Here is a 15,681-nt window from a genome sequence, read left to right as displayed (position 1 = left end):
TTCTAATGGCTGTCATGTATAGAACGTACACCTAGCTAACATCCAAGGCCTCTGAATAAATCACCAAGGATACTCAGTAAGTTTAAACTACAATACAAACGGCCTGGCTCTGTGCCTGGTTAGGAGGTGGGTGTATGGGAAACTACACATCACTTCCCTATTGAGACAGGTTTGGACATCAGGCTTTAAGCCTCTCTGGTGAACAGTAGTGAATCTACTTTTATCTAACTTTCTATTTTGAAATCATGACAGGCAGGCTTTCAGCAAAGTTACAGTAAAAAACTCTTTATCCACCTCACCATTTTAACAGGATTTTTATTCAGAAATTGTGTTTTACCAACTTCCTTTGACAAACCACATGTCCTATAATGAGATAACCAAGGTTTTATACCAGCGCTGATTGATTGCCAAAGGTGCTCCACTGTCACTCCAGACAAGCTCATGTCACCTCTTTCCTTTTGTGCTAAAAGAAGGCCAACTCGTAATGTAGAGAAATAGAGGCTATGGATCCAGCTGAACAGAGATTTGAAGTGGTCATCAGGACAGTGATTCTGATTCCATCTGCCGCAAAAGCACCTGAGTTCAAATGATGAAACTAGACATTTTAGGCCTGAATGGATGTTGGCTTCCAAGAGCAGTCAGTATATCCTTCCTTCCATAAATACAGGAAAAGGCCAAAAGACCATTGGCATCTACCAGCCAGCTCCAAGAGTCTTCCATCTCTGACTTCATTTGAGTCAGATTTCCCTCAAAAGAGAAATTTGCTATTCTGAAGATAATTGTTCTTTATTGTAACGGCGAATCATAGGAGTTCCTTCGCATGGAGTTGCAGAATCTTAGACTTCTAGAAACAAGTGAAATTTCTTAAAAGTCTCCTATGTGTTGTTTCTCTTCCAGTACTGTGCCATTGATTCTTGCATAAAATTCTGAAATGCTGGCTCTTCACGGCTTTCCTCTGTAACTGCAAGGAAAATGAAAGGGAGTTCTTTTATTTATTTATTTTTCCTTTATTCATATATGCATACAATGTTTAAGGGAGTTCTTTTAAAACCCTTGCATTAGGCTGGGTGCTGATGCCTCATGCCTTTAATCCAAGCCCAGGCAAAAGTTAGCAAGAACCCCCATGTCAACCAATAAACTGGGCATGGTGGCACACACTTGTCATTCCAGGAGGATCGAAGTTAAAGCCTGCCCAGGAATAAACATGAGACTCTATCCCAAAAATAACTAAAGCAAAAAGGGCTACGGGCATGGCTCATGTGGTTGTAGAGAACTTGTCTAGGAAGCACGAGACACTGAGTTCAAACTCCAGTACCACAAAAAGAAAAAAAATTAGATAGTGTTCATAATTCAGAAAACTATACCAGGTAGAAACAGGCTCCTAGACTCATTCTACCCTCACCATGATAGTCCAGATCTTTGCTAAGGCCGCCTTATGTATTCATTTTTTCTTTTCTTTTCTTTCTTTTTTTTTTTTTTTGTGAGATAGGATCTCACTATGTACCCTAGCCTCACCTCTTGCAATCCTCCTGTCTTGGACACCCAAGTGCTGGTATTATCAAAGAGTGCTACCACGCCCAAATGTTACGTATTTTTAAAACAAAACACTTGTGCTTATAGATGCAGCTCAGTGATAGAGCACATGCTTAGTAAACATGAGGCCCTAGGTACATCCCCAGCACCAGATTGAAAAACAAAATACTAAGGCTAGTGCATGCTTGTAATCTCAGCTACTTGGGAGGTGAAGGTGGGAGGATCCCAGTTTTAAGCAGCCTGGGCAAAGTTAGCACAAGACCCTGTCTAAAAAACAAGTTAAAAGCAAAAAGACTGGCTCTAAGTGATAGAGGGCCTGCTTAGCAAATGCAAGGACCTGAGTTCAATCCCCAGTACAGCAAAAACCAGACTAAAACAAAACAAAAAAAAATCCACCAAAATACTAATAAAAGATATAAACCTAGATTCTTCAAATTGAACTAAGACTTAAAGACACAACACAAATAAAAGGCCTGTGATCAGCTCAATATTAACCAATCCTTGGGAAGGCCAGGAATTCTCAATACAGAAAACACTGCTGGTGTTGTGTCCTTTACTGCCTCAAGCTTAAGGTCTTCTCTCAACAATGATACTCTCCTGAGCAAACTGCAGCAGCTGTTTTCATGAGCCACTTCAGCCACTTCTCACCTCTGTGATCAATGTCATCAGTGTCACTGTCAGCTTCCTCATCCTCTTCATCCAAGGTTCCTCGGGTCAGGATCAAGTCAGAAGGATCCAGCACAGGAGACAGGCTGTCTGAAGTGAAAACACCAATCAGTACATACGTGTCTTCAAGAAGATGAAGCTGAATACATAAGCAACTGTGATTATCATTGGCAGCATGGGAGTATTCACGAAAATATAAACACAGGATCTTCCTTCTTCTAAATGTGTTTTTAACCTCGCTCATCATTTCTAAGTGATTTGGTTCACAAAGTGCAACAGTGCAAGAAGTCCTACTGTTTCAGCTGAAGAAAATGCAAAACACTTGTCTCAGGAGTGTGGAGTTCTGTTTCATGAGCTCACAGCTTGGAAGAGGCTCTGGTTTTTCCTATGAAGGCTAAAGACATAAGAGCAGATCCAGCGAGCGAGCGAGTGACTCACTGTCACAGTGTGGCATGCTAAGGAAGCTTCCTGGTGGAATACAAGTTCAGTGAGGGTGTGAAGTACAAAGCAAAATGATAATGAGTACAGCCATCAGGGTATCATTTGAGAAATGGGGGATAGGTAAAAAATGGGAAATCAAATATAGTAATTGAGGTAAAATTTCCTTAGAGAAACTGGTAAGGGCTCACCCCTAATAATCAGAAGAAAATCTAATTGAGAAATCTCTGGACCCCATCTCAACCAATAGCTGAACACAGTGGCACACCTGTCATCCCTATGGTGGGAAGTGTAAAATAGGAGGATTGCAATCCAGGCAGACCTGAGGAGGGAAAATGAGACCCTATCTCAAAAATAACCAGAGGAAAAAAGGGCTGGAGGCTGAAGCAGGAAAGAGCCTACCTCCCACAACTTTACTACTGTAAAATTCTGCCAAAAATTTGTTCCCTGAATCAAATCATGAGGCAACATCAGAGAAACCCAAATTGAAGAACATTCTGTAAAATAACTATCCTGTTGTCTTGAAGAAAAGAGAGAGAGAGATAAAGGAATTGTTCCAAACTAAATATGACTAAAGGATATGAGAATTAACTACAATTCCCATTCAGGATTTTCTCTTGCTCTAAAGGGCAAATGGCTCTCTCTAAATAGGTCTTATGTATTAGACAACAGTATCGTGTCCATGTTAGTTTCCTCACTTTTGACAACTACACTGAGGTTAAGAGAGAATACACACAGAAGTTCTTAAAGTAAAGGAGCATCATATCTGTGCCTTAGTTTTACATAGTCCTATGTACTTGTATGATATGTAAAGTCATGCACACACGTGTGTGTGTGTAAAAGAAAGGAGACAGAAAAAATTAAATGTATAAATGTGACAGAAGTTAACATTTTGGGAATCTCAAAAGCAATAGCAATTCTTTTTATTACTGTCACAACTCTTCTGTCACAGTAACTGTAAAAAAACTGGGTGGGAGGGTTAAGCTGTCACAAAAAATGCCAGAGCAGACATCAAGTGTCTTGTCAAAGTAAAGTGAAAAACTTCCTCCAAGGAATGTAGAGCTGCATATAATCTTGAGGTATTTGCTGTTCCAACACATGCATGCAGGGGCACACACACACACACACACACACAAACACACACGAGGACATCATGTGCATATATTCACATTTCCTCTATCCTTTTCTTCTTCGCTTTCTCATATATAGATGTATTCCTGCTGAGTGGAAATAATCTACCCTCTGTACTTGTAACACCAAGATCCCTTCAATACCTTTGCCAGTCCCTGTGTCCAAGGCTACAGAGCCCATGTCTTTCCGAAGGCGTTCCAGTTGTTCTTTCTGCTGTTCACTCTGTGCACTCGCCTATATATAGAGGAAATGTCCTCATATTAATAGAGGAGCTCCTCTGGAGCTGGGTTTATAACTGAGTGGTCAAGTGTGTGCTCAGAATGTGCAAACCCCTGGGTTCAATCCCCAGCATGAATAAAACAAAATGAAATAATAAAGGAATATAAATGCAGTCTTTTGAGTGGAAATGAGGAACTATACAAATACTAGAGGCTGGTAAGGGATGACTGATGGGGACACAGTAAGTGTGGGCCCAGGTGATAAAAGAAGTTCAGACTAGGGTAATGTGCAGCTGAATTTGAGGGTTCAGAAATTAGATCCAAAAATACATTCCCAAAACCTCAAGTATACCTATCAAGGAGGCTCAGTGATTATGGACGCAATGGAGGCTCTAAGGGCAGACACTTGATCATTTGAGTAGGGTTGTGAGCTACCTCTCTATTCTTCAGCAAAATTCTACAACCAGACTTTAAACTGATCCTGGAGAATGGGTAGAAGTGGAGCATAATAACAGAAAAATCTGATTTTCAGAACTTCAAATATAAAGAGAAGAAAAATTATTCAGGGACCTTCTGCATATAGACAATATACACACAAATTTACAAATTTAAATTAACAAGTATTTGAAATTATATATGATGGCACCTGCTTATATACAATCCCAGCTATTCAGGAAGCTGAAGTAGGAAGATTGCTTGAATCCAGAGTTTGAGACTAGCCTGCGGACTATGAAGAGACCTTGACTCAAACAAAAAACAACAGGTATTTAAAAGAGACAATGTAATTTTCTTAGTCAATTATATCTCAATAAATCTGGAAAAAAAATAAATGAAGGTAAAATTTTAAAAATACATTTGAAAGTCAAAATAAAAGCATTTATGTCAGGAAGATTGAGGTTGTTTGGTTTTTTGTTTTGTTTTAAAAGCCTAGGCCTAGCTATGCTGTCCATTTTGGCCTCTAAATCCTGAGCCCAAAGGATTCTCCCCCATCAACCTCTTGAGTAACTAGGACAACAGGCCTGTGCCACCATATCTGGGCTAACATATACAGTCTCCTTTCTTACCAGTGATTTCTTCAGACGTTCATATTCAGGACGATACTCCCTGGAAAAAGAAACACTTTCTAAATTCCTTCCCTGAATAATCTACCCTGCCTGCCCTGACCCTTATCACTTTTTTTTTTTAAATGGGTGCTGCATTTTTTATTTTGATTTATTCATTTGACTCTTCTCACTTCTATTTTCCTATGACAGACAATAACAAAAGACCTTACTTCACTGAACATCCAAGGTAACATATCCTAGTCACTGAGAGTCTACCCCTGTGGGAATTCCAAGTCAAGTTCTGCCCCAATCCAGAGGTGTGGGGAGGTAAACAGGAAAAGACACAAGCTTCTGACTGCTAGGCTACAAAAATTAAATACTAAAGACACCATAACCAAGGAGCTCATCATTCATGTGAGGTAAACATGTTGGATGAGCAAAAGAAGACAGACCTGTGTTGCTCAAGAAGCCCAACATATAAAGAAGTGATGAACCTGAGCAACAACAAAAGCATACGGAAGAGGTTCTGTCCTGAGCCTTGAGAATACACAAAAACCCTACTCTTGATGAAGCAACATGAAAAAAATGTGCCTGAAAACCACAAAGTGGTTGTTAGGGTTTTGCAAAGCATGAAGCCAAAGCAACCTGCTAATCAGCAGCCTATTGGGCCATGCCATTAAGTATATAGGTGCTCTGATTCCACTTTCGTTTAGTTAAAAGGGACTTCAGTTCTAGCAATGGCAATAGTTTTAACAGCCATTTATTATGACATGGAATTACTGTGTCAGTAATTGTGCTAAGAACTTTACACAAATTTTCTCAAATAAAACTCACAGTGACCACAGTACCAAATCCAGTCCACTGCAGGTATGTGCAAATAATGTGTTACATGAACACAACCATGACCATTTGTTTGTGAACTGTCTATAGTGCTTTTGTCCTACAATGGAATAAGTAAGTAGTTGCCCACCAAGCCTGTAATATTTACTAAGTGGCTATTTACAAAAAAGGTCTGATGACCCCTGCCTCTCAATCATTCATGTTTTTTAATAAAATGAATGGAGACTTGTTGCCTAAGTGTGGTCAAGTTCAGTACATATATATAAGGCAAATAAACTACACATATGAATAATAAAAACCTAAATTATCTGCCTAGCAAAACAGCTACCATATTAGCATTGTGGGTTACTGACAATGTCATCAACATATTCTTCCTTCACTCTCACCTTTCATACTCTTCTGCAGCACTGGTGACCTGCACACACAGCTCATCAAAGCCAGTGCCTAGAACAGCAGAGACGCCTACCACTCTGAGTGAGCTGTAAAATTCATCTAATACCAGGCTCATTGAACGAGTCAGGTTACTGACATACGTCGTCTCTTGATTCAAGGCATCTTGGAAAGTCTCAAAATCCTGCATCCATTCCACAGCAAAGGTGTGATCAATGATGTCAGTCTGTACCAGGGAGAAAGCCAACTATCAGCAACCAGAAATGAGGTCATGGACCAAACAACGGCCACAGTTATTTTTTTAATTAAGTGATGAAAACAAAGAGCATATCATTCATACACTTTCCTTCTCTGTCTCCCCCATTTCCTCCTCATTGCAACAAGCATAAAGAAGTTTTGTTTTTCTTTCTTTAATTGCTATTTCCAATAGATGGATTATCCCTCCACTATTTGCACAGTCCTGATTCTGAGGCATAACTGATACTGTATGGTTGGGGCTTAATCTATCCTAAAATTACTTCTTTGGATGACAGTCAGCACTAAATATTCACTTTATGTGATCAAATGCAGCTCACTGATGTTCCTGTGATTGTTAAGTAAAACCTGAATCTGCTCTCCAGCACCTAAAGTCACCTTTCAACAACATCAAACAAGGCTCTGATACAAGAGGTATGCTGAAATCCCAACAGGCAGTATCTACTTACTTTGTTCATGACCACAATGAAAGGCAGCTTGGTTTTGTACAAGATGCTGAAAATCAAACACAGAGACAGTATTAATAAAAACACTGAAGCTTTTGTGTGCCCTGTGTCAGTCTGTTGGGACTAAGTAAAGAAAACAGGAATGGCTTCCTTCAGATTCCAAAATACTTATCCATTTTTACATGCAATTCACACAGTCTCCTCTCCCAAGAGGAGAATCACCACCAACATCACACAAGTAGCACTAACAACAACATACACACACTCATTCACACTTGGAGGAATAATGTGTTGATACTGATTCTATTTTTTGTATTTTACCAAATAATTATCATGTTTTTATTCAAGGAAGAAAATGAGCATTTATTGAATGTTTGTTACAGTGTAGGCACTGTGGTAAGCACTTCTATGTATTATCTTCTTTAATCCATACAAATGCCATGTAAATACATACAATTTTCATTTTTCAATTATACCTCAATTGAGCTGGAGGGAAAAAAATAAAAAATGTTATTTTACAGATTAAGATTTTAAATTTTTTCCACCTTAATTGAGGCAGAATTGACAAGTTAAATTTCTACATATTCAAGGTATACAACATGATTATTTTTTAAAGCACATCTTCTCTTTCCTTTTAATTAATTATCGTTTCCAGTGCTGGCAATCAAACCCAGGGCCTTGAGCAGGCTAAGCATGCACTCTTCCTCTGAGCTATACTTCAGCCCCCATAATGTTTTGATCTATGTCTACACTGAAAAATGATGTCCATAGTCAGACTAATCAAATAACTGTCTTTTAAAAAATTAAGAGATGAAATAGTGCTCTTTCATGAGATTCTTATTTAGATCAATCATTTCTTGCATCTAACAAGAAGGGACATTCCAGACCTATCACAAAAGACATACATTGGTGATGGCTCTGGTGTACTCCAAAATTCAGTTCTCTCAGCTTTCGTAATTATGTGCTTCCTCCTCAGTCTTAATGCACAAAGTTCAGTGAACCATGATCCACGTCTTTCTCTCCTAATGCTATCACATTTGGGGCAAACCTGTGCATGGTAGAATTATACATAAAACTATTTTTTTTACTCTTATCTTTTTGCAACAGGTTCTCACTATGTAGCCCAGGATGGCTTTGATTTCCCCATCTTCTTCCCTCTACCTCAAGGTAGTAGGATTACAGGTGTGCACCAGCATGCCCAGCTTAGGTAAAATATTTTATTCTCCTCATGTTACAATTTCACTCTATCATAAGACACAAAAACACCATTCAGTCCAGAGGACTTCATTCTACTCAGGTTTAGATTTCTCTCAACAGGAAGCAATTATTAGAAGGTTCCTAGGCATCCACCACCTATTTTTTTAACAAGCAATAGAGGAAAATCAGAAGGTGATGAGAAAGAATGACAAGAGCACATGTGTTCTTTTCTCCTGTCTTTCCCCAACTCAAAGCCACGCTATTGAGTAGCAAATTTAAATGAACACAAATCTAGTAACACACAACCAGAACCCAAAAACCAAAGAAGGAAAAGGAGACCTCATACCTTGGTAGAACACCATGCCCCCCAATGATCAGTTACCTGCAGGCATACAGCATATTGGACATGAAAGTCACTGGATTGGTGCTTCGTGATGTGTCCATCACATAGATGACCACTGTTGGAAATGAGGATGCCTAAAGCCACAAAATAATTAAAGTCTTAGTCAGAGGGTCCTGGCTTACCCCAAATTCTTTTTCTCCCTTCCTCAGCAAGGGAGAACCACTTTAGGCAGCGTGTACAGAACTTTTCCACCTCCCTCTCATAAACAGTCCCAATTAACCAGATGCTAAGCCAGTCTAGTCCTCTAGCCACCCTCAGGAACAAGACCTAGTATACTCACCAGAGCTTCAGTGATGATTGTCCCAGAAGCTGACCAGGTGAATACCTCAATCTGTCCAGGTGTGTCAATCAAGACATACCTGGGTCAAGGAACACCATTAAAAAAGAGTTATACTTGTACAATGCTGACTATCTAAATATCTGCTGATCAAAGACTGGAATAACCTCTGCACACTGCCAAGTCTAACTTCCTGCCATAGACCTAATCTGTATAACATAGTCCCCCAGACTTTGCTTCATGTCCAATATTGATGCTAATGAGCAGGAGCAGAAGGTGGGGGATGCTGCAAATAACCACAGGGGAAACTGCAATTGTTACAGAAAGACATTGACTAAAAATGAGAGCTAGGCAAAACCAGAATGCAACTCATCAGGTTTCATCAAGACAGGGGTATGGAGGGGAGAAAGAGAAGAAAATGGAGAGATAGAGGCATCCTCTTCAAGTGATTTTTACTTGAGAGGTGGAGATCGAGGATAGCAGTTCAAGAGCAGCCTGGGTAAACAGTGAGTGAGACTCCATCCCAACCAATAAATGGTTGTGGTGGTATGTGCCTTTTATCCCAGCTACACAAGAAGCATAAATAGGAGGAGCACGGCTTAGGCCAGCTCAAGCAAAAACTCCAGACCCTATTCCAAAAATAACTAAAGCAAAAAGTGCTGGGGGTGTGGCTCAAGTGGTAGAGTGCCTGCCTGGCAAGTGCAAGGCCCTGAATTCCAGTCCCCAATACCATAAAAAAAAAAAAAAAGGCAGAGAGCTTTAATACAATTTCCAAATGTATACCAATGGCCAATAAGTACATATGAAAGAGTTCAACATCAGAGTCATGGAGAAAATTACAAATCAAAGTCACAATGACATACCACTAGACTAGCTATAACGAAAACAAGAAGATAGAAGTGTTGTTGCCATTATAAAGAAACTAGGTGTGAAGATACCACATTGCTGTTCAGAACTAAAAATGGCACAGACACTAAGAACTGGGGGAGGGAAAAGAAGGAGTGGCTGCTAATGATAGATGGTCACGATCCATGCACAACTATATGAATATACTAAACATTACATTATACATTTTAAAAGGGTGAACTTTATTGTATGTAAATCATATCTCAATAAAGCTGTTTTTTTTACTTCCAAGAAAACAACCTCTAATATAATTCCTTGTTTGTAACATTTTTATTCATTATTCTTTCTTTCTCTGGATATGTGCATATAAATGTGTGGAATGCCAATTACTGAATAATGAAAATTCCTGCTACTAGGAATCACGGTGACAGCTTCATGTTTCACATATTATGCATGGCTTTAATTCTTTATATTGACCATATATTCTTTTTGAAAAAATAGTAAATTACCTTTCTCCCTTAGAAAAAGTAAACCTACCAAAAATTTAACAATAGTTAATTCTAGGTAATGACAATAAGAATCAATTGTTATTTTATATTTTGTTACTTTTTAAATTTAAAAAATAATTTTCTGGGCTGGTGGAGTGGCTCAAGTGGTAGAGTGCTTACCTAGCAAGTGTGAGGTCCTGAGTTCAAACCCCAATATCACCCCCCCAAAAAAAACCATTTTCTCCGACTCTTACACATTACATGCTCATTTGAACAATACTTAGAAAGGTATTAAAGAAGCTTTAATATCAACAACGATGGTCTCCCAAAGATAGGTAGATAAATGCAACTGGACAATCTCAAGACACCTTGAAAAAAGCCATGTAGAACAGGGGTTACAATAATTGGGAGTGGAATACTATTAAATTTAGCTCTATACTACATACCACCTCAGTAATTTTCTTGTCCACTGTTTTTCACTTCTAATAATCAATACCCTTTCAGATCCCACCCATCAGCACCCATCCTAAATCCTTGCAAAAGCCTAGAAATGTGTTGACTACAGAGTAATAGATAAGTGTTCCTCTGAAACCACTTACTTAAACGTGTTCTGAGCCTTCTCAATAAATTTCATCACCTAAAAGAAAAAAAATGCCAATTACAACAGGATCTGGGGATGGGGGCAAGGGGAGCATTTTTTATAATGGAATAAACATCAAAATTGATGTTCTTAATACTAGGATATCAACTAATGAACTCACTGAGCTAAGGAGAGCTTATATAACATCCTGGGGCACAGCACAAGGACCTGAGTTCAAACCTTGACCTGTCACTGACATTCTGGTCAAATTTTTGTTTATTTATTTTCTTTTAAAGAGCCAGGGTCTGGCTACATTACCCAAGCTGCTCATGAACTCCTGCCTCCAAACAATTCTACTGCCTCAGCCTCCTGAGTAGCTGGGAATGCTGATAAACAACATCAAACCCAGCTTTGCTCAAATGTTAATAGCTTGTCTGATGAAGTGGCATCAGAGTAATAAAACTAATGATTATGAAAACTCTCATGGAAGCAGATAACAGTGAAAACTTAAGAGATAACAAATATTTGTCAGAAGAAAACAGCATCATTATCTTACCATTCCTTGCCTGCTAGCCCATCCTACTCCCATTTCTTCCCCTACCCCCACGCTACCCAAGGTTTAACACCAAAAGTCAATAACAGGTCAGAGAAAGAACCCAGGTCCCTTGGATTTTTATTTTTGCTGGCTGTTACAAACATTAAATGTTCAGTGTTTCACCAAACTGGTTGTCTTCTATATTTACCAAAATACCTTTTTATTCTCTGTATTTCTGTTCAGGTTAGCTGGGTTTTTTGGAGGAGTTGGGGGAGAGAGGTGCTATACTGGGGTCTGAATTTAGGGCCTTGTCCCAGCCAGGCAGGTACTCTACCTCTTAGGTCATGCACTCAGCCCTTTTCGCTTTAGTTATTTTTGGGTTAGAGTCTCATGTTTTTGCCTGGGCCCACATGGACTACAATCCTCCTCTTTACGCCTCCCTTGATGTGGGGGTAACTCACTTTTTTGCCCAGGTTGGCCTTTGACTGAAATCCTCCCAAGTATCTGGGATTACAGGCATAAGCCACTGTGCCCAGCACTGACTCCTCTTGTCAATGTAAGCTAAGGTATGTAAGAGGTTTCTATAGAGAGTCATGTCTATAAATATAAAGATACCAATACCTGATCAAATCTGGTAGCAAAGAGATTAAGTGAAGTCACTATGCCACCATTGGGTCCAAGTCCATATCTGGACACTCAGTTAAGGATTTAAATGGCATACGTTAGAATAAAGTTCTTACCTAGAATATTACTCACCAAAACAGCATTATATTAGTATTCCATTGATGGATATTGGCAACCTAGTCCTTGACAATTACACAACCTCAGGCTCATAGGAAATCATTCACTTACCATTTTAGGGATGGCCAGACAAGAAGAAAGCAAAGTAACCAAAATTTAAAGATGTATCAGGCACTGACTGCCTGTTGGCCTTAGCTATTTAGATCATCTGCTTAACACTCCTTGCTGTGATCCTCAGTAATCAAACAACTGGCTGATGAGAATTAATCTTCTTTTCTAGATTTACCTATAGGGAGTCTACACATGTCACATAGCAATGTACTAAGAATTAATCCAACTAAGCATACTCTTGAGTTTCCCGCTCTGAAGAACAGTATTCAAGGAATGTATCTCTCCTTCGAGGTCATACCACCTTGCCAAACCCAGGCAACCTAGCCGGCCTCTCCTTTTCTCTTCTCTCTAGTTACAATATACCTCAGTCTGCAGATACATTAAGAAAACTGAGGGCTGGGATGTAGCTCGGTGGTACAGCGCTTGCCTAGCATGCGTGAGGCCCTGGGTTCGATCCCAGCACCAAAAAAGAAAAGACAAAAAAAAAAAAGAAAACTGAAATCATAAGTAAAAATGGTTATTTTTAAGCCTATCCTACATTCTTCCATCCTCTGAATAAAATTATTTTAAAGCAAACAATTCTTCTGTTTGTGCTTGTATATTACACAAAAACAGCTAAAATCACTCTCTCAAAGCCATAAAATACACACAGAAGCTAACCAGGAAGGAGTCAACACTGCAGTAGATGTGAAAAAGGATACTGTTTCATGACTTCTTTATACTTCACAGTGTCACGAATATCTGAGGGGAGGGGGAAGAATTAACTGGAGTTTACACATAAGATATAATGTAATTTGAAAATCAATACCTTTGATGTTAAGCCAACAGGCCTCTCAAGTCATTTCTGCTTCTTCTCCAGTGAAAAAAAACACAAGTTTCTCTCTTGGTATCTGAGTTACTTTCCACATTTATTTCCTAAACTTACAAGCTAAAATCATTGAAAAGTGATTAAAGAAAAAGTAAGACCATGAGGAGAAAGACTCAGTTTTTTCCCTGAATTTAGAATGAAAATTTTTTCATGAACTAGTCCCAAAATGATCTGATTCTTTCAAACAAGGCCCTCTTCCTTTTATTAGTATGTTTGGGGAACAAGAATTTTAGTAGGATTAACAAGTGAGAAGGAGGTAAAAGATCAGCACTCAGTGATGTCCTGGAAATCAGGAAGCCTGGAGCCTAGCAGAAATCCTAACACTGGATCACACCTATTCTTAACTTTTCTGATAGCCTCGATAAAGTCTGATGAAAATTGGGAACCCCTTCTCAGAACAATGCACAGATGCATATATACACATTTTCCCATGGAACTTGGGAAGTATAAGCAACCTTCTTACAGATTAGTAAGTGAAGTATAGCAGAAGAACTTTTAAACTCCGACTCAACTTTGAGAAAAGAAACTAAATGTAAAAGGTTTATGTCAGAGTCAGCAGAGGGGTTTATGGCCTAGATGATTATGGAATGACTTCCCAATAATTCACTTTATCAAATTATTGGAATGACTTCCCAATAATTCACTTTATCAAATTATAACAGCTTAACACACTAGAGTCAGAAAGAGAGTAGAAACAAAGGAAAATGGAAAGGATACAAGCAAATTTAGGAACGTGGAGGGGCTGGGGGTATGCCTAAGTGCTAGAGCACTTGTCCAAAATGGGCAAGGCCCTGGATTCAATCCTGGGCACTATTAAAAAAAAAAAAAAAAAAGTAAAGGAGAAAACGAAATAAGGAAGAAGCCTGTTTAGGGATTCACAAAGGTCTAAGGCTGTAGGCTTTCCATTCTCTGTGAGGCACTCCACACAAGCCCCAGGAGGTTCACTCACCAATATTGGCTGGAAAGGGGACTTCATGTACAGCTGGGTCCAAGTTGATCACATAAGGTGGAAAGCCTTGGTTATGCAGGTGTCCCGTGAGCCTCTGCAGAAATATAGGACGAGGGAGATTGTTCAAGGGATAGCAAAGGCACCAAAGAGAACTTATTCCTTTATCGACTATACCTGAACACTTTGGCGCTACTTGCTTCTACTTGAAATACCACCCAACAGGTCCAGGCTCAGCATTCAACTCTCGGTTCAAATGCTACTTTGCTTTAGCACCCAACTAACAAAGCCTTCTCTGTTCTTTACTTCTTTGCTCCCTTTTTACGCACATTGGGCTTTTTTTACTCGATCTCCTTCACTAAACACAACTCCACGAACGTGGGGATCTTGTCAATTTCATTTCCCGTTTTCCCAGCGGTTAGAACATAGTAGGCGCGCAAGAAATATTTTGTCAACTCCTCTCTAAAAACTTGTGTGCCTACAATGTATTCCTCTCGAGTTACTCACAAGCCTCGCCCTTCGAAAAACTAGCAATTTTATCGGCAAGCCAGTTTTAATACAATGTGGTAAGGTGCACCAAGCGTGCGCTGAGGGTGCGCAAATGCAGCCTTAAATGACCCAGGCTGGGGTCCCAGGCTTCCGGGAGCGACGAAGTGGAGCTGATGGTAAGTCCCCCAAAAAGCCTCCCTCTAAATCCTCAGAAACCTCCCTCCCATTAACCCTGGCCTTCTGACAGCCACAAGCAACTTCTCGCGCGTCCTGTGACGACTGCACGGTGGACGTCACCTGTACGAAGGTGGTTTTCCCAGATCCCGCCATTCCCAACACCAACAGACAAACAGAGGTCCGAGGACCCCCGGAAGCCTGCGGCTCAGCAGGACCCACGGGCGCCGCCATCTTTTCCACAGTCCAGGGCCGCCTCACCATAAAGAGGCCACGCGGCTAGAGAGACCTTCTTGCGTTCTGGGCTGTGATTGGGCGGAGAACCTGGCCCGCCCACTGGCCTGTGATTGGGCGACGGCGGGGGCGGGGGCGGGGAAGATGGAGGGGCGGTGTGTACAGAGCGCATCTCCTGGTGGTCCTCAGGTTTATCCACTTGCTAGTGGTGTCAAGTCGTGGGCAAAGGGACTTCAGCTCTTGGAACCTACTTTCTCTTTTTTAAAATTGAGTTTTTTGCAATAACAATAAAAACAGCATGTTACTGGCACAAAAACAGACATGAAGACCAGTGGAACAGAATAGAGGACCCAGATATGAAGCCACACAACTATAGCTAACTTGTCTTTGACAAAGGAGCTAAAAATATATGATGGAGAAATAGCAGCCTCTTCAACAAAAACTGCTGGGAAAACTGGTTAGCAGTCTGCAAAAAACTGAAACTAGATCCATGCATATCACCCTATACCAAGATTAACTCAAAATGGATCAAGGATCTTAATATCAGACCCCAAACTCTTAAGTTGATACAAGAAAGAGTAGGAAATACTCTGGAGTTAGTAGGTATAGGTAAGAACTTTCTCAATGAAACCCCAGCAGCACAGCAACTAAGAGATAGCATAGATAAATGGGACCTCATAAAACTAAAAAGCTTCTGTTCATCAAAAGAAATGGTCTCTAAACTGAAGAGAACACCCACAGAGTGGGAGAAAATATTTGCCAGCTACACATCAAAGGACTGATAACCAGAATATATAGGGAACTTAAAAAACTAAATTCTCCCAAAACTAAT

The 15,681-nt window shown here is 39.9% G+C and overlaps 1 protein-coding gene across 2 annotated transcripts; it reads right to left on the bottom strand.

Annotated features, from left to right (window-relative positions):
- Positions 1–297: 297 nt before the first annotated feature.
- Gpn1 (GPN-loop GTPase 1) lies at positions 298–14,908 on the bottom strand. Of its 2 annotated transcripts, none has more exons than XM_020154644.2 (13): positions 14,739–14,908; positions 13,956–14,049; positions 12,840–12,879; positions 11,908–11,974; positions 10,771–10,808; positions 8,841–8,919; positions 8,540–8,634; positions 6,964–7,009; positions 6,256–6,485; positions 5,051–5,090; positions 3,912–4,002; positions 2,182–2,289; positions 298–961 (listed from the first exon to the last, which is right to left on the bottom strand). In XM_020154644.2, the coding sequence occupies exons 1-13, from the start codon at positions 14,877–14,879 to the stop codon at positions 876–878; spliced, it is 1,155 nt and encodes a 384-aa protein (XP_020010233.2). In that variant the 5' UTR covers positions 14,880–14,908; the 3' UTR covers positions 298–875. The 2 variants fall into 2 exon arrangements, with proteins under 2 accessions (XP_020010233.2, XP_073905501.1); XM_074049400.1 differs by having other exon boundaries at positions 6,403–6,485.
- Positions 14,909–15,681: the final 773 nt, after the last annotated feature.

The sequence above is a fragment of the Castor canadensis genome, chromosome 12, assembly GCF_047511655.1.
Source record: "Castor canadensis chromosome 12, mCasCan1.hap1v2, whole genome shotgun sequence".
NCBI classification, from domain to species: domain Eukaryota; kingdom Metazoa; phylum Chordata; class Mammalia; order Rodentia; family Castoridae; genus Castor; species Castor canadensis.
This window is presented reverse-complemented; position numbering and strand designations above follow the sequence as displayed.